This window comes from Eubalaena glacialis, chromosome 9 (genome assembly GCF_028564815.1).
Source record: "Eubalaena glacialis isolate mEubGla1 chromosome 9, mEubGla1.1.hap2.+ XY, whole genome shotgun sequence".
NCBI lineage: Eukaryota > Metazoa > Chordata > Mammalia > Artiodactyla > Balaenidae > Eubalaena > Eubalaena glacialis.
This window is the reverse complement of record NC_083724.1, coordinates 54,904,229-54,924,408: the sequence shown is the minus strand read 5'-3', so window position 1 is coordinate 54,924,408 and position 20,180 is coordinate 54,904,229. Positions and strand designations below refer to the sequence as shown.

The window sequence follows — 20,180 nt, the reverse complement described above, 5'->3', positions numbered from 1 at the left end:
CGGTATTTAGATGAAAGAGAGAGACAAGAGACAGAGAAGGAGGGGAGAGAAAGCCTTGGGAGGGAATAAGGGGAGGAGGCAGAGAGGCCACATCAGGAACTCGGATCACATGGGAGGTGGGGTGGGAGTGGGGAGATAAATGAGACCAGGGATTTCGTAAAGCCTGGCTGGGTCTAACAGTCCAGCTGGAAATTCTGAAGCTGCAAACCCCAGGGCCTCGAGGGAAGCTCATTCTTGTAAAGTCAGCCTGCTTGGTTAAGGACATTGTCTTCATGGAATCCAAGTGGATTTACAATCCTTGCTTCTTCCCTGCAGTTCATTGTCAGGAGATTACGGATTTAGGACACAGAAGTTGGTTCAGAATTTGAAAAGTTCCCTTTATAGCAAATGAGTCTACGAGCGGGGGACTCTCCTCAAAAGAAGGACTGCCTCTTTTTCTTAGTCCCCTGCAGTAGAAGACCAATTTCTCTGCAGAGACGACAATGTTTGATACGGTTTGGAGCCTCCATGCTTTGACGCTGGAGCTAACTGGGTAGGTTAGGTAGCTGGTGGAGTCAGGCGTCAACTTGGGGGTGAGACTCCCCGGCCCTCCCGACTCACGTCTAGCGAAATGGTTCACAATCCAGCAGCGAGTACGTTTTCAATTCCGAGTTAGGTGATGGGAGATGAACGTGGTCATCCGGGACCAGCCAGTCGTAAGTGTGTCCCCGGGCTTCCCCGCCGCCTGGCTGCTACTGCCGGGGCCCTGTCAGTGAGGAAGGAGCTCTGTACTTGGGACGGCTGTTCACACGTGAGCGCTAGGAGCCCCAGAACCCGCCCGAGAGCCAGTGGCCACCCAGAAGAAGCGCGGGCCACGGCCATTTCCAAACCGACGCCCACGCCCGCCGAGCGGTCCCAGCGAACAGCAGGTGTCACCCTTCTGCTTCCAAACCCCAACTGCCTCCAGGTGCTTCGCGTGCTCTCTAAACTTGTGCGTTCGGAGCCACGGCCCCGTGGGATGGCTGCACCCTCCCGCGCAGCTACCGCGCGGCCCTGTGTGCCGGGGGGTCCCCGCGTGCCAGCGGCGGCCGGGCATCGGCTGTTGCGGGCGGATGCGCAAGGGGGCGGGTGCGGCCCCAGCCGGCGGACGAAGAGCGAACTCGCGGCGGAGGTGAGGAGGGTGCTGGCGCTTCCAAGTCCCTCCCCTTCCCGCGGCGGGTTCTGGGCGCACGGAGCAGTGCGGGGCGGCGCCGCTGGAGCTCGTGGCAGAGGCGCTCGCACCATGGCCGAGGCTCCTGCTACCGCCCCCGCCCGGGTTCCGGCGCGCCGGCACTACCGCGTGCAACTGCGCTTCGTCACCGAGGAGCAGCTCTTCGCCGCGGGGCCGCTCTCGCTTCCCAACCCGAAGTCTCTGCGGCTGGAGGTGCACCCGGCAGGGGAGGAGGCGGATGCGACGGTGACTGACGGTGAGGTACTGGCGCGACCCACGCACGCGAGTCGCGCTCGGAAGTGGCGGCCCCTGGCGCGCGCGTGGGAGGGGGGCGCGGGGTGCGGTCCTCGTGGCCCTGAGCAGGTGTGCGCCCCCTCCCCACGACAGCTCGCCGGGGGGAAGTGCGGGGCTACCTCGGTTGTGCCGAAGACGCCCAGATGGATCCAATTGTGTCTGACTGCGCTCAGAGAAACTTTGGCGCTCCGGGCAGACAGGCTCTGCGAACTAGTCTCGGCCAAAACTTGTAGGTGTCCAAAGTGAGGCGCGTGATTTCCTCGCCGGGAACCTATGCCTCCTTCCTTCCGGGCCTCGCTCCCTTTCCGAGGCAGTGGGCCACCTTCCAGCCTGAAGCTCTCTTGAGGGCGAAGTTCTGAGTGTAGGAAGGACTGAGCCGGGTGTGCAGCAGTCTGAGCCCCTGGGGCGGCTCGTGTGGTGTCTACCAGGCATTAGTTTTTGGTTCAGAAGGTGACCTTTATCAAGGACGTGCAAGTGCAGCCCCCTGGGTTCCTCGAGCCGAGCAGTGGGTATATTAAAGGAATGCTGCTAATCTTTGTGGGATCCCGGACCTTTTTGAGAATTCGAGGAAACGTCTAGAACGTGGCCCCAGAAAATATGTCTACTTGCGCACCAAACTTTGCATATAAATATGAGGGGGTCATATCTCTTTACTGCAGCTCATATTAAGTACCCGGTTCTAATAAGTGTAGGGAATAGAGCCTGAGGCAGCTGCAAGTCTTTTAAGACTCCTCAGGTTTCTTCCGACCCTAACTTCTAAGACGCTGTGTAGAGTTTAAAGTGTTCTGGGTTGTGGTTTGGTTCCAGTGGGAATTTAAAGTACTGTCCTCCTGCTCCTCAGTGATAAGTAGGATACCGATTCACTGCTGTATCTCTAAGGCCTTAGGACAGATCCAGGCACATAGTAGGCCCTCAAAAATTGCTTGTTGTAGAATAAAAGAAACCCTTCACGTGTGTCTTCTCCCTTTACTCTAGGCTGGGATAGGGAGGTTTGGGTCTTTAAAAAAAGAAGTATTAAATATCATTTGACCAGTATCTTAGGAAGCCTGAGGTTGGGCAAGAGATCAAAAGCCTTACTCAGCAACTCACTGCTTTCTCTTTTGGGGAAGGAGAAGGAAAAAGAAGTAGATTTCATTGTTGCTCCTGGGAATTCTGAAACTCAAGGTGCCAGACAAAGAGTTCAGTTTGTCTGTTATGGTAATTTTGTTTAATCTGTAGCCATACATAGAGAGAAACAGAAGAGCAGATTTGAGATATACTTGGTACTTGCTGTCCTGTGGCTTTTCCACAAATGTGCCTTAAAAGAAGAAATATCAGAGGTTCAAGGTGACAGAAGTTGTAGACTCCCCAGAGCACACCCAATGCCTGGCCTATGAGGATATAATTATCTTACAGAGAGGAATAAGTTTTCCCCCGTGTAGCAAATCAAGTCTGGAGATGACCTGTGTGGTATGTATTAAACCAGATTAATGGAAATAAAAAGAATAATTAAAGCTAAGGCAAGCAGTCATTGCCACAAGATTTTAACTAAATTCCTTGGGAAAGATTCACTAACCAGAAAGCAGAGAACTCGCTCTCCTAACAGCTTGAGTCCTAACATGCATTCTGTATATGAACACAGTTACTAAGGTTTGCCACTCTTTTATGGAGAGGTTTTGGAGAACAATTCTGGAGTTTTTTTAAAAGTAGCTCATTTTTACTATATAATCAACTAGACTCCTGTGGATGGTGGCCAGGCAGAGCAGCTTACAAACAAATTCTAATGAATTATTAGAAGAAACATTCTATTGTACTCAGTGTACATTTAGTAGCAGCATTTTGAAAGGGTAGAATTTCTCCTGGGATAAAGATTGGCCCAAATTCTTTAATGGATTGTAAGAAAGGGCCTAAGCAATGTACCATTAGAAAACGATATAGTTTCTTAACTCATATCTAGAATTAGTTGTTAAACAAGTAGACTCCGGAGTAACACTGCCTGGACCCTTTTATAGCTGTGCTACATTTAGCAAAACGTTCATCCTACTTAAGCTTCAGTTTCTTCATTTGTAAAATAATACACATGTGTTATGATAATACACATGTTATGAGGATCAAATAGAAGGATGCAAACACCATGCTTGATACAATACCTGGCATATATTAAGAGATCAGTAAGTGTTCACTGTTTTTAATAATATTATATTTATGTCCTGTCCCCAAAATAATAGTTTTCTCAGGCTGTTCTGAGGAATAGCTAGGCTGTATTTTTGTGAAGATGTTTCAAAGGAAGCTTAATGAAATCTGGTAATAACTTGGAAAAATTGAATAATCTTTTAGATTCCTGGTCTCAATAGTTTGTCACGTAAAGAATGGAACAGAACAAGACAAATCAGTTTATTTTCAATCCTTCCAAAATTGACAGTGATTTTATGAAGGGAACATACCAGGGGATACAGCCAGTAATGTGCTCTAGCTTGTGGCGTCTGGGAAGACATTCATCTGTTCCTTCTTTCCTTAACAATTTTTTGAGCCCCTTTCCTACCAGAAGCTTGCCTGAGAGCATGCTTAGTTCATCCTCCTATCCCCAGAGCCTTCCACAATACCTAGCACACACAAGGCATCAATAAATGTTTCTTGAGCGAGTCAGTGATTTAGCTCAAGAATTTTTTAATCTTGCTAAAATGAGAATTAAAATACTGAGTACTGAGAGTGCAGGCTCTGAGTTGTCTCCCAAATGATTAAGACACTGGCTTCACTTACAGTCTTGAAGGATGTTTTAAAATATAGTGAGTTAACAGACAATTGGAGGAATAGTAAGGTCAACAGATCAGGAGACAATTGCCGTTGAAAAGATAGTTTGTTACTCAGTTCTCAAGAGGAGAGGGCACACCATGGTGGGGCGGGTGGGGTGGGTGAGGAGAAGCGCTGGAGTCCATCAGGAGGCAGGGGGAGATGGGGAGCTGTGGGCAAGAGGCTTCGCCGTGCTTTCTATGGGAAGGAATGGCTGAGGCAGGGTGGGCAGGTGTAGATTGGCTAGTTTGAATGATTCCAGTGGATTCTGGTGCATACATGCTCTCCCTAGTGGTCGGATATCTGGCCCTGGGGTGATTAGGGCAGGTGGATAGTGGCCCAGAGTGTGACGGCCCAATAAAGGAGGTGGTTGGAGTGTGGGCTTTGGATTGGTTGGATTATATTTGAAAAGTGTGCTTGCAGGTATGTTGTTTACTGTCTTTGGGGATTGGCTTACCCTGGGAGGGGCACTCTCTCCAGCATCAGCAAGGCCCCTAATGTCAAAGCATCAGAATACAAAACGAAAAAACATGGTTAATACAAGGGAGAATCAGAATACAAGGGAATTAATAAGTATATAGGGTGGGGCTGGGTGCTGCTGGGAGAGGAGGGTGGCTGCAGGTAGGAAGGGCTTGTGGGTCAGGAGTTGAGTTCAGGTGATGGGGAAGAATATACATTGTTTTCATACCTCAAGTGTATAAAAGAACTGGGAAAGGGAGGGGAACCAAAAAAAAGTGGGGAATGGGGCTGCTTCTCCTCCACCCCTTTCTCCAGGGTCTCTGTAAGCCCCGTGCTGGGGGTCTGAGGGAAGAAATGAAGAGCTGAGACTGTATTGTGCAAAGGCTAAAGGCAGAGTGGATCTCCAGGAGAAAAGAGAGAACTTTTCCTCCCTTCTTCAGTTTAGAGTTGTCTTTTAGTTAATCTGGAAGAGTTTGGAAAATCTGTAAATAAACCACACTGATAATCCAGTATAAAAATGCAGTGGTTTTTGTCTCTGAGAGGTTGTGAGAGGATGCTAGGTTTTTTGTTCCCTCGTGGTTGCTCATCTCATTAGAGGAGGGAGAAGAAACGTCAGAGAAGTGTATCCTTTGTACCACATGGGAGGACTAATTTTCCTTCATTAAATCTGTGATAAAAGTGTTAGTAAATTGAGGTCTAGGGACAGAATCTGGAAGTCAGTCACCTCTGTATGACACGAACATTAATTACTTTTCATTCAAAAAATACTTATTGAACATGTGTTCTGTGTTAATCACTGTATGGGCAATACAGGGGCTAGATAAAGACCCAGCTTTATGGAACTCATGTTTTAATTGGGAGAAGACAATAGCCAAAGACACAGCAAGATAATTTCAGATTGAGGTAAATGTTTTAAAGAAAACGAACAGAATGAAAAAACAGAGACATTGAGAGGAAGGCTGATTTAGAGAGTGTGGTCAGGGAAGGCCTCTCTGAGGAAGTAATATTTGATCTGAGGCAGGAAGGATGAAAAGAGCCAGCTAAGCACCGTGCTGGAGGAAAACTATCACAGGCCAAGAGAACAGCAGGTGGAAAGGCCCTGGAGCTAGAAGGAGCTGGTGTGTTTGAGATGGCCAGTGTAGCTGATGCTTGTTAAGGGGGAGGGGGAGGAATGTAAGTTAAAGTTAGCGTCCCAGTTATTATTGGAGCATAACAAGCTACCTGTGTGACTTAAAATAACTATTTTATAATGCTCCCAGACGCTGTGGGTTAAGAAACCAGGCAGGGAGTGGCTGGGTGATTCCTTTGCTCCTTGTGGCATTGACAGGTTACTCCTTGGCACACAGCTGGTGGCCAGCCTGGTCTGGGGGATCTAGGAAGGCTTCATTCACCTGGGTTTGCATCTGGGCTGGTGTGATGCTTAATTTTGCATGTTAATTTGGGTGGGCCATGTGCCCAGATATCTGGTCAAACATTATTCTGGATGTTTCTGTGAGGGTGTTTTGGGATGAGATTAATATTTAAATTGGTGACTTTGAGGAAAGCAGATTGCCCCTCCCCCCGAATGTGGTGGGCCTCATCAAATCAGTTGAAGGTCTTAATAGATTAAAGACTGATCTTCCCTGAGCAAGAAAAAATTCTGCCAGTAGATGGCCTTTGGACATGAACTAGAACGCTGAGGCTGTCAGTAGGAGACTACATGTGGCCTCTGCATATGGCGTGGTTTCCTCCTGCATGGTTTCTTCACACTGGGGCTTTCTTCCAGGGAGACTTCCGGTTCCAAGTGGGAATTCTCCAGCAGACAAAGCAGAAGCTGCATTCCTTTTTGTGATGCATGCATGGAAGTCAGTTGACATCACCTGTGTCATGCTCTATTGGTCAAAGCATTTATAAACCTGCTTGGGTTCAAAGGGAGAGGATGTAGACCCCGCCTGTTTATGGGAGGAGTATCAAAGAATTTGGGGACGATGTTTTAAAACTGCCAGTTAGACCAACTGGGTCATGTAGGGTGTAACACACGCACACACACACTCACACACACACACTCACACTGTCACTAATGGGGTTTCGCAGGAACTACAATAACAGCCTTCTTCATCACAGTTACTGAAAAAGCTGGTAGAGAGCATGGGTTTGGATGTATACCACAGTGGGCTTTCTCATTCTTCTCTTATAGATTGAACTTGCTCCCACTTGGGGTGAGCACCCCATAAAATAACTTTGCTCCAAGCAGTAGACCAAGAAGCAAGCAGGGAGGGGGCTGGAGTGGGCAGGTCCTGTCCTGCTCCCAAAGGCACAAATCAGAGAACCCTGTGGGAGAGAGAGCGGGGGTGGGGAGGGAGGCTAGGCTCCTCACCGGGGCACAGCATTTCTCAGTGGGGCACAAATGACATTTGTGCTGGGGACGTTCTTCCTTGTGAGAAGCACTGCAGCGTGGTTAGCACCCTGTGCCCCGCCTCTCATACCCCAGTTTCCGTCACAGTGGAGAGCAGCCTTCGTGCGCGCTAGTGGAGCTCCCGTCACGTGGACACATGAGGGAGGAGAAATGCAGAACTCCCCCTCCTGCCCACCCCAGCATCACAAATTCAGCATACCCTAACACGCCTCCATCTAAACTATTTGGAAAACAGCTACATATTTCTCTGGCACAGTAGCCTCTCCCCCAAACAGTAGGCTGTTCCTTCTATTCATGGGCAAATCTGACCTTGCTGCTGTTTAATCCTAGCAACTATCTCGATATTGTTGCCCTGAAGAGTTGTTTGAAGATGTGAAATACTGTCAGAATCCTGTCAAGTAACTCTTTTCTTTCATTGTTATTTTACCAAAAGCAGTGCTCGCATGATTTCATTACCGCTTTCCAAGGAAGATATTTAATGCAGTGAAACAGGCTTTCAGCTAGACCTGGTTTTGTGTTCCAGCATTATGGGATGTATACCAGTGAAGAAAAAGCGTTTCCTTCCTCTGTCAGGCAGTAACGGTACCTTGAACGGATGACAAATGGAAAACGGTTCAAGGCCCTTGTGCATCTGAGTCTAAAGACACCAGAAGTGAAAATAGATGAAAAGACTTGTTTTCCTGGCCAAATAAAGACCCTTTAAGATCCCTTTCCTCCCCCATTTTCAATAGTCTTACTAAATTGTGGTCTGTGATCAGTACCAATGAATAAACTAATCCAAAGACAGGCAATCCACTGATTAATACTTAGTCAGTGCCCCTGGGAAGAGAAAAGAGGCATGGGGATCTTGTGCATAAACTGTAGATAGCATAGTTGCCCGTAATTTTCAGAGTTGTTATTCAAAACAAAGAGGTTGTTGAAGGGGAAGAAAAGCAATAATCACTGACATCATATTTGTGCTTTGTGTTGTGACTGGCCACAGGATATTGGAAATAGATAATTACTTTAAAAGATGACGCTTATAAAAATGTACCAGATTAGAACCATCCTGATGATGAAACTCCTTCTGTACCACCTTTTCCCCTCCTGTGGTCACAGGTGATGTACACTCTAAACCCTGGCACATTGGGGCATATGGAGTGCATTCTGTCGTCAGTATCCTCCTCCTCCCAGGACTTTCCTCCCTTATAAATCCCCGGTGCCTGGGAGCCTTCCCCACACCCCTCACTTCCCTCTCTATTTTGCCAGGGTTTCACCCTGAAGATTTGTGGGTAAAAGCTGAAGAGGTTAGGTTTTTCCAGTGCATTAGCATTTTAATAGGGACAAATTCCTTGCTCAGTGGAATGCCCTTATATTCTTGAATAAGGTCTTTTTTTTCAGGTCTGAGAGATGGCTGGGTATCCCAGATCACTTTTTAATTATTATATTTACCTCCATTTAGCTAAGCTACTCCTTCGTGGTAGGTGCTACACGAGTTATCTCTAGCCTCACAATGACCTGGAGGGTAAATAATATTGACCTTATTTTACTGGTCCATTTTGTTCCAGGTATATTGTCCTCAAAACCTGAGCACCTTCCCCTTTCCATGATACCATCTTGTGTTTAGCTACCCGGTCTTTAGCCTGTGATAAAGTTGGATGTCTAGCTGCAGACCCATAGGATGAGAAAACACTTGCTTGTTGCTTGGAGGGAGCTGGATTCTTCAGTGAGCTTAGAAACCTGAGTGAGCGGGTAGAGTGGCTGATAGTATTGTTCTTGGCATATTTTAGACAGAAGTGAGGTTTCCTGAATTCCAGGCCAGCCATCTAAATAAAATTCTGTGACCTTCCTTTGTTAATTGCTTCTCGCCATTTGAACCTCTGTTTTATGATGAGGCTGGTGAGGTGGTTGGATCAACCAGATCAGATTCCCCCATTTACTGGTTTCATGACCTTGGGTAGCTTTACTGGTTTCATGACCTTGGGTAGGTTTACTGGCTTCATGACCTTGGGTAGGTTTACTGGTTTCATGACCTTGGGTAGGTTTACTGGCTTCATGACCTTGGGTAGGTTTACTGGCTTCATGACCTTGGGTAGGTTTACTGAACCTGCCTGAACCTTGGTTTCCTCTCCTGGAAGCTGAGATAAGTTTTACCTCATAAAGTAATGGTGAAAATAAACAGAATAATAAAAAGTGAAAAAATTCAAAATGACTTCAATTAATTTCCAAAGTAACGGAGTCAAAATTATCAGATAAAAATAATGCAAAGATATTTGACAAACAGCTGTAAAGCTAAGCTGCCACTTTTGTGGAGCTTACATTCTAGCACCATTCAGAAAGCATCAGGATTCTTTGTCTATGCTGGACTTCCTGCAGGACTGTTGGAGGACGTGTATATTTTGTGATTCTAATAGATTCATTGTGTATAGTTGTCTTTCCTATTCAGAATATGGCTAACTCTCTGCTGTCAACCTCTCTGCTGAGGGATCTTTTCTCAGGGCCTTTTTATGTGCTGTTCCTTCTGCTTGAAATGCTATTCCATGTCCACATCCCCATCCCAGCCCTTTGTGTATTTGGGTCCTTCTCATCCTTTAGTTTGAAAGTTATGTTTCTCACCAGGCTAAGTGCCCACTGTTCCTACTGCATCCACCGCCATTTAGCTCAGCCCTCTCGCTTTCATAGCAATTATCACAACTTGTAATGAGGAATTTTAAAATAGTTATTCACTCTTGGTTAAAATTGAAGTTGTAATCACAGGCCACAAGCACAGGAGTATTCAGTGAGAAACCTTGAGAAGAAGGGAAGAGGTTGACCCAAATGCTTTTGAGAATGTGAGGAGAAGGTTGAAGCATATTTTCCAATTAGGAACCATGAAGGCATAAAGAATAAAGAGCACTTGTCAGTCAGGTGGAAGGACTATTTGGATCAGAGCTACGCATATTCTGAATTTTGTCATCATGAAATTGAGTTCCTGGCCAGTCCCTTTGTTAAGGGAAAAAAAGTCTCCCATAATATTTTGTTTTTAACTATAGAAAGTTTATTGTTATCTCCTGGGAAACATAAGTCAACCTTGAGGGTCTTACGACTACTGAAAAGCTTATTTAACATGTTTGCTATGAGAAATTGTATCTATTTACTATATGTTTATTTTAGAAACTTGCATTTGTTAGAATGCTTGTTGTAGAAAATTGAGTTTATTCACCTAGTTGTGTTGTACACAGCAACACTGTGATGAATAGGTTACTAACTTTCCTCAGTAATGCTCCCCATATCAGTGATGGGAATTAATTTCATTTATTGGTTAATGCAGTTCATATTTACTGCTCTTGAGCCAGGCACTGTCCAAGGTGCTGGGTAAGTAGCAGGGTATTAGTTATCTATTGTGAGTAACAAATAACCACCCACCCAGTGGCTTAAAAACACACACTGCTTGTCTTACTGTTTCTAGGGTCAGGAATCTTGGCATGGCTTAGCAGGGTCCTCTGCTCAGGATCTCGCAGAGCTGCAGTCAAGGCTCTACTTGTGCCGAGGTTTCATATAAAGATTTGACCGGGGAGGGATCCTCTCCTAAGCCCACTTGTGTGGTTATTGGCATAATTCAATCCATCAGTCGTTGTTCACTGAGGGCCTTGACTCCTTGTGGCCCATTTGCAGGAGGCCCCCTCCAGTTCCTCGGTACATGGGCTCCCCAACATGGTAACTCGTGTCATCAAGGCCGGTAAGAGAGAAAGGAGTCTGACAGCAAGATGAAAGTCTCAGTCTTTTGTAACCTAATCATGGAAGTGATAGCCATGACCTTTGTCGTAGTCTGTCAGTTAGTCAGTAGGCCATTCCACACCCGATGGGAGAGGATTCCATAGTGGCATGAATACCAGGAAGCAGGGACCATTGAGGGCCATCTCAGAGTCTGCCTGTCACAAGGAATGACCAAAACAAAGTCACTGCTTTTACCAAGCATACATTCTAGTACCAGTCAGAAAGCATCAGTGTCTTTGTCTCTTCTGGACTTTCTGTGGACCTGTGTGAAGAGACTATATTTGTGCTTCTAACACAAATTGTTAAACATCAGGCGAAGAATCCTGCTTTTTAAAATTAGTTATCACATATAGTCCTGCCGTGAAGCTCTCAGGGAGTTTGCTGCTCAATTGTAGAACTAAAGCACATATCTCAAAGTATAGGAAATCTCTCAACAGAGCTTCAGTGATCAATGGAACAGAAAATCAGTTCCAGTGTGCTTTTGGCTTCTAGGTCCTTTGCTTTGGATAGCTGGATGGCAGAGGCCCATGTTTATGATTAAGGCAAATCCTGTTGTGGGAACCTCTGTTTAATTTTTAGTCAGCTTTACTTCATCATGACTTCGTTTCTTTGTCTGGAAGGCTTTTCTTCTTTGCAGGAATGCAGGGAAGAGATTATTGAAGATAAAATTTGCCTTGTGTTTAGGTTCAGACACTGAAGCATTTTTATGAACTCACTCACAGGGGAGACTGAGTGAGCTGCTGTTTCAAATACAGGAAATTACAGTGAAGTTTTATAGAGTGAAACAAAGAAGTTAGGACAAGATGGGAAAGGAGAAAGAAAGAAGGAACAATGGATGGATTGGTGGATGGATAGAAGGGAGGGAGGGAAGAAGAAAGGAAGCTAGAGTGTGCACTGTGGGTTTATTGCATCTTAGGGGATAAACAACTGGTTCACTCCAGCAACACTGCTATTTTCTGTACTAGCCATATTTTCTGTACTAGCCATGTTTTATGTCATTATCTAAAATATGTTTCACAAACTTTGACGTTTACACAGTCATGGGTTTAGAATGTATATTTTAAAAGACATGGAGGGGCTTCCCTGGTGGCACAGTGGTTAAGAATCCGCCTGCCAATGCAGGAGACACGGGTTTGAGCCCTGGTCCAGGAAGATCCCACATGCCGCGGAGCACCTAAGCCCGTGCACCACAACTACTGAGCCTGCGCTTTTAGCCCTCGAGCCAGAACTGCCGAGCCCACGTGCCACAACTCCTGAAGCCTGCGCGCCTAGAGCCCGTGCTCCGCAATGAGAAGCCACCACAGTGAGAGACCTGCGCACCGCAACGAAGGGTAGCCCCCGCTCACCACAACTAGAGAAAGCTCGTGCGCAGCAATGAAGACCCAACGCAGCCAAAAAAAAAAAAGACATGGAGATAGATAGTGGACAGGGTTGAGAGAATACCTACGCCTTGAATCGTGGGTATCAGAAAATAAAAGATGAATGAAAATCCATACATTAGGGCAGGGAAGAGGAAAGTGAATCTAAATTTTATGCATTGCTGTCAGCCTAACCAAGTCCAGCTAATGACACTGCAGATCCCAAAGTATTCGTAAATATTGCAAATTAATGGGAGATGGCCTGCTACACTTGGAAAAAGACCGAGGCACATAGCAAAAGTCTCTTATTGGATAGTTATTTACCATATATCTGTTCCCTAACATTTCTGCTTTTTCTTTTTGTCTCATATTTTTCACTTTCAGCTAGTTAACTGTGTGGCGGGCCGGGGGGAAATCCTTCTTTTTTGGACAGACATGTACATGTAAGTCTTCTGTGATTCTGAGATACCCAGTGTTCCTATGTTATTTGGGGCATGAGATTATATGCTCCAATTTACTAGAGAATTAATAAACATGTTTTGGGGTATGTATCATGACAAGGGTAGAAAACTCTCATAGCTGACAGTCATTAGAAGTATTTTATGTGGTGGTACAAACATTATTAAATATTTTAATTTGCGGGGTAGTTGAGGTAATGGTGATGGTATAAACCTTAATCTCCCAACGTGTCCTCCTCCCAAAACAAAAGTAACGAGAAGAAATAAAACTCATGTTCTCAGCATAACAAGAAGACAAAAACTGTCCAAACTTCAAAATACCTGCAACTGCAAAAATAAACATGGAGTCTCAGTGAGTTCTCTCTCATCCTCCTGCTGTAAGCCCTTATAGATTACAAGGGCAGTCCGTGAAAAGTTGCATAAAATAGAGAAGGAAGAACTTGTAGCAGACCTAATATTGATCTAAAGCTATCACCGTAAAAGAAAGTCCACCCTAAGAGTGAAAATTCTGGAAAGAAAAAAAGGTGATGCTGTAGATCAGGAAACTGACAATAGGAAAGAAACTTAAATTGCAAACAGTGTGTCAAGAAGCAATTTTGGAAAGGTAACACTTCAGGAGAAGAGAAGAAGTTTATAACAGGAGAGGCACCCTTTGAAAACCACATGTTGCAGAGAAATAAAAGAAAGCACATTTGTGATCCTACAAGACAAAAGAAAAAAGAAAAGGACAAACAACCCCACCCCTACAGCCTTGTTCCCCAACAAACAAACAAAAAACAGTGGGCAGAAGAACTGAATAAACATGTTTCCAAAGAGGAAGTGCAGATGGCCAACAGGCACATGAAAAGATGCTCAACATTGCTAATCATCAGGGAAATGCAAATCAAAACCACACTGAGATATCACCTCACACCTGGCAGAATGGCTGTCATCAAAAAGAATACAAATAACAAATGTGGGCAAGGATGTAGAGAAAAGGGAACCCTCCTACGCTGTTGGTGGGAATGTAAATTGGTACAGCCACTGTGGAAAATAGTATGGCGGTTTCTCAAAAAACTAAAAATAGAACTACCATATGATCCAGCATGTTCACTCCTGGGTACATATTGAAAAACAAACAAACAAGAACACTAATTCGAAAAGATGCATGCATCCCAGTGTTCATAGCAGCATTATTTACAATTGCCAAGGTATGGAAGCAACCTAAGTGTCCATCAACAGATAAATGAATAAAGAAAATATGGTATATATATACAATGAAATATACTTATCCATAAAAGAATAAAATTTTGCCATTTGCAGCAACATGGGTGGACTTGGAGGGCATTATGCTAAGTGAAATAAGTCAAACAGAGAAAGACAAATACTGTAGGATATCATTTATATGTGGAATCTAAAAAAATACAACAAACTAGTGAATAAAACAAAAAAGAAGCAGACTCAGATACAGAGAAGAATTAGTGGTTACCAGTGGGGTGAGGGAAGGGGGTGGGGAGCGAATATAGGGGTAGGGAAAAAAAAGGTTGTTACGGGATTATATGAAATCATGTGTGTGAAACTGTGGAAAATTGTAAAGCGCTATAGAATTTAAAGAATCTTTCATTCAATAAAAAAATAAATAAATTAAAAAGCCATCCAGTAAATCTACCACATTTTAGTACCCTGATAGAAGAGTGTACTCTTAAAGTAGGCATCTCTTAAACCACTCCAAACCACCTGTACATAGAAATGCAGAGACATAAACAGTCTTCATTTGTATGTAACTACCTTAAAAATATAGCAGGAAATGAGAAGCAAATTAAATCATCTGATGAAAATTCTACCAACTAAATTAAATAAAATAAGATATTCTCAAATAAACATTTGAGGATTTGAAAAAAACTATGTTTGAAGCAGAAATTTAAAAACCAATAGTAGACCGATAATAGAGTAATAACCAATGAAGACTAATTTTAAAAATTCCCTAAGGTATATGAGACTCAAATGAAAACCTAATAAGAGCATTAAAGAAAGTCAGGAAAATACCAAGAGAATGAAAAATGATATTAAAAAAGAAATAGAAAGGTAAGAGAGGAAGTATTTGAAATGAAGTGTAGGCAAAGATGATTCAATTAGGTATAATTGGAATCCCTGAAAAAAGATATACAAAACAATGGAACAGAATTAATATTTAAAACTATAATTAAAAAATCCTTATTTTTTGCAAGTAAAAAGTCAGAATCTACATATTAAAAAGGCTTACTAGCTATCAGGGAATATTGGCCCATAACAACTAACTGAGACCTATCTCAGTAAAATAATTAGATTATATAAAGCTTTTTAAAAAAGTCCTTAGAGTTACATGGCAAAAAGATAAAATGTCTTACAAAGGTATTTGGGTGGCTTTAGACATTCAAAAACAACATAATATTTGTTGTTAAAAAACAACATACAAAGTACATCAGCAGTAGAACAGCATTGTCATGTTTTTTACATAGGCAAGAACTCAGGACTTTGTAACCAGGACCCTTCTTGTGAATCTATCAGACTCCCACTACCGCATGAGGAGATGAGCTTCAGAAGGGCTGGTGATGAGAATTTAATGTGTTTCATTGTACATCTAACACTAAAAATGGGGATGAGGCTAGAGAAATCTGTTATATTTGTTACATGTTAAAGTAGTGATTAGAAGAAAATTTATCGTCTTAAAACACTTTTATCAATGAAAATGAAAAAATGAAAATTAACAAATTAAATTCCAAACTCAAAAAGCTAGAAAATGTATACAAAAACAAAAAAAAGGAGGAAAATAATAAATAAAATTAGATATAATCAATAAGTCAAAACCATGGTTTTTGAAAAAATTAGCAAAATATACAAACTACTAACTAACCTAATGAGAAGGTATAAATATTCAAAACAAGAATTGGCAAGGAAGAAATAACACTTAAAACAGAAGAATTAAAAAAAATCATTAGAGACAATTTTGCCAACATCTGTGCAAATAAATTTGAAAACCTGTATGGAATAGACAGAAAGAAAGAAATTGAAAGAAATTGACTAAAGAAATTGACTTTGTTAGAAACAGAGGGTTAAACAGACTAATTTCCATCAAAGAAATGGAGAAGGTTATAAGGGAGCTACTTCATAAGGAAGCACCAGATCCTGATGGTTTCACAGGGGAATTCTTCCAAACTGTCAAAGACCAGATAGACCCACTGCTCTATAATTTATTCGAGAGTATTGAAATTCTTTTTTTAATAAGTAAGTAAGCTAATGAAATTATAATTAGAAAATTATTACCAATATAATTTATGAATATTGGTGCAAAGTTACTTAATAAAACATTAGCAAACAGAATCCAACACCACAATAAAAAACTGATAAACCATGATTAAGTGGCATTTATTCCAGGAGTGCAAGATTGTTTCACAATTAGGAAATCCAGTAAAATAATACACCACATTAACAGATCTAAGGAGAAAAAAATCATATAAATATCTCCAGAGATGCTAAAAAATCTTTGGACAAAATCCAACTTAATAAAAAATATGTAACTCATTCTTAAGGCCAGCATCTTAATGGGAAAATGCTAGAGGCACTTCCACTAATACTAAGAACAAGAAAAATACGCATACTATCTATACTACTATTCAACCTTGTCCTAGCAGTATTAGCCAAGACAATTAGAGGGATAAGAATTGGAAAAGAAGAAGTAAAATTGTTTCTGTTTGCAGATAATATGATCTTGTACCTGGAAAACCCTAGGAAAACAATGGTAAAACTTTCTCACATAATAGAATTCAGTAAAGCAGCAGAATATAAATTTAACATAAGGAAATTGAAATTGCTTGTCTTCAGATAGAGAAACAATAACCAGTTTGCAGACATAGTGGTAGAGAAACCCCCATTTTAATAGCAACAAAGGAGATTAAATACTTAAAATTAATTTGACACTAAATTTGCAGAAACCAAGTAAGGCAATCTTTAAAACACTCCTGAAAGACACAAAAGTATGTGAATAAATTAGAGACTCTCTCCCCTCATCTTGAAAAGGGTGACTCACATTGTAAAGATGAAATTGGATGAGTTGATACTAGAGTTGATGTGGAACAATAAATAGCCAGGAAAACACTAAAACAGAAAAACTATGCAGGAAAAGTAGCCCTACCATGCATTAAAACACACCACAAAGCCTCTATAACTGAAACATGAAGAGAAAGTCAGTGGAATAGAATAAAAAGTCCAGAAATAGACCCAAGAGTATCTGGAACTATATTTATTATAAAGATGTCATCTCAAATCATCAGAGCAAAGATGGACTTTTTAATAAGTTATTCTAGGACAACTTATTAGCCATTTGGACAAAGATAAAATCAGATCCATAACTCACATGGTACACAAGAATAAACTCCAGAAGGATCAGAATCTAAATATAAAAAATAAAATCATGTAAGTAACAGAAGAAAACGTGCATGATTCTTCTTTTACCTGTGTGAAGGAAAAGGCTTTTTAACTGGGACTCAAAATACTGATGCAATAAAAGGAATGATTAATACAATTTACTACAGAAAAACACAAAACATAGCAATTCAAAAATATAACTGACAAACCAAGAGAAAATATTTGCAACATGTATCACAAAGTGTTAATATCCTTAATATATAAAGAAATCTTAAAAAATTAGGGAAAAAGACTAAAATCCAATAGAAAAATGCACAAAAGACATGAACAGACAATTCACAGGTAAAGATACAAAATGGCCCTTCAACATATAAAAAGTTATTCAGCCTTACTTTAGTAAGAAAAAATGAGAAATAAAAATACTCTGAAATATTATTTCCTATATATCAGATTGGCAAAAATTAAAAAAGTAGAACAACACATTCTGTTTTTGAGGCTGTGAGAAAATAGGCATTCTTACACACTGGTGGTGGAAATGCAGATTGGTACAATCCTTTTGGAGGGGAGTTTGGCACTATCTGAACAAAACAAAACAAACTACATATGTTTTGGCATTTGATCCAGCAATTTCACTTTTAGGAATTTACCCTGAAGGTACCCCTTTAACAATATGGAAACACATATGTGAAGTTTTTTTTCATTGCAGTGGAATTTGTAATTGTATAATATTGGAAACAACCTAAATGCTGAAACACTGAAGACTGATTAAATAAACTGTTACATATGTGCGATGGAGATTGTGCAGGTGTAAAACATACAAAATGTGACAATCTCTATGAGCTGTTGTGGAGTGATTTCCAGAATAAGTGGAAAAGGCAAAGTAGAAAAGAGTATTTAAAATCTACTACCTTTTGTATAAGAAAGACGGGGAAATTGTGCATCTGAAATTTATACCCCAAAGAAGGAAAGGTACTTGAGAGACTAATTATATTGGTTACCTAAAGGCAAAGATGGGGTATGGGAATGCAGTGGAGAGGGTAGAAATAATTGGGAGGAGAGGCTGAGACTTCTTAAAATACATGTTTTTATGTAGTTCTGACTTTTGGAACTGGCTGATTTTTATATACTCAATATGAATAAAGTAAATAAAATCAGCATCCAAGGGGGGAAAACTTTAAACCAAAATACAGACAGAGAAATGAACTAAATTGTATTTCAGATGAAAAGCACAACCACACGACAGCTCTCTGAGAGAAGCAAATGGAGAAGACAATAATTCTATGATGTTTGAACATCATAAGCTTAAAAAGTGCTTAATCTACCATAACTCTTGACCAGGGGACCAGAGATTGGAGTCATGTGGCCACAAGTCAGGGAACAGGAGAGGCTGAATGAGGTAAAGAATGAATTCTTCTGTAGACCCTCCAGAGGCCACACAGCCCTGGTGACACCTGGAGGCTATATGTGTATTGTTTCAAGCCATCGGGTTTGTGGTAATTTGTTACAGCAGCCATAGGAAACTAACATGTAAAACATTGAGTTACATTCATGTTTGGAAATAATGTAGGTGTGGTTGTTTAAAACAGAAAATCAGTATCTGGATAATTCACTCTTTGAATTTACAACCATTTTTCTCTGAGTAGACATAGCCAGTGCCTTCTAGTGGGAGTTTGTGCTGCATTCTCTCAGTATAATTATGGGCAGTCAAATTATTCCTCTGAGGCTGAGTAAAAAATGTAGCTCAATATTCCTCTGGACCTTGGAGTTAAATATAGATCACCTAATGACCATGGCTAACTACAAAGAATTTGAAATCTAAGAAATATTTGCTCCCACAACTATGTATCATAATAATAATGATACTTTAGACACTTTAAAAAAACTGTGAGTGTGAGAAAAAAAAACAAACTTCTGAACATTTTATAGTACAAAAAGGTCACTGAATAAGTAGCTTGAGACCATATGAATTAAATCCATCCTTAACTTTCAGATGAGACAACATGACATATTGGGAAGACCGCTAGACTGAGAGTTAGCTTATTCAGTTGCATTAGATTTTTCTGGGTTCATTCCAAGAGGTTTGAAAAGTATAAATTGCTCCATTTATGACTATGATGGATTGGAAGGGTGTCACTTCTTCCAAGGAAAATAAGCTCTTCAGTTGCAGGTTTTTAAAAAAATCTTAAAATTTTTAATGACGTATAGTTGATTTACAATTTTGTGTTAATTTCTGGTGTACAGCAAAGTGATTCAGTTATATATATATTTATTTTATATTCTTTTCCACTATGGTTTATTACAGGATATTGAATATAATTCCCTGTGCTATAAAATAGGACCTTGTTGTTTATCCATTTTATGTATAATAGTTTGTATCTGCTAGTCCCAAACTCCCAATCCAACCCTCCTCTTCCGCCCTCTCCCCCTTGGCAACCACAAGTCTGTTCTCTGTGTCTGTCAGTCTGTTTCTGTTTCATAGATAAGTTCATTTGTGTCATATTTTAGATTCCACATATAAGTGATGTCATATGGTATTTGTCTTTCTCTTTCTGACTTACTGCACTTAGTATGATAATCTTTAGGTCCATCCTTGTAGCTGCAGATAGCGTTATTTCATTTTTTATGGCTGAGTAATATTCTGTTGTATATATATACCACATCTTTATCCATTCATCTGTTGATGGACATTTAGGTTGTTTTCATGTCTTGGCTGTTGTAAATAGTGCTGCTATGGACACAGGGGTGCCTGTATCTGTTCAAACTATGGTTTTCTCTGGATATATGCCCAGGAGTGGGATTGCTGGATCATGTGGCAACTCTATTTTTAGTTTTTTGAGGAACCTCCATACTGTTCTCCACAGTGGCTGTACCAATTTACATTCACACCAGCAGTGTAGGAGGGCTCTCTTTACTCCACACCCTCTCCAGCATTTGTTATTTGTAGACTTTTTAATGATGGCCATTCCGACCGGTGTGAGTTTTACAAATCACTGTAGTTTTGATTTGCATTCCTCTGATAATTAGCGATGTTGTAAGCGCTTCAAAAGGAAGTGCAGATGTTCTGAGTATTTGGATGTTGTGTTCACGGGAACACGTAAACTCAGGATTGGTGGCATGAAAGCTTTTGACTGAGAATGAAA

At 41.4% G+C, this 20,180-nt stretch overlaps 1 protein-coding gene across 1 annotated transcript in view; it reads left to right on the top strand.

The window, feature by feature from the left end:
• The first annotated feature begins 1,261 nt into the window (after positions 1–1,261).
• The window catches only part of LOC133098422 (histone-arginine methyltransferase CARM1-like), a 254,019-nt gene continuing 235,100 nt past the window's right edge, over positions 1,262–20,180 (top strand). Inside the window, exon 1 of the mRNA XM_061201230.1 lies at positions 1,262–1,445. Coding sequence (XP_061057213.1) covers positions 1,262–1,445 — 184 coding nt within the window. The remainder of the gene's footprint in view (positions 1,446–20,180) is intronic.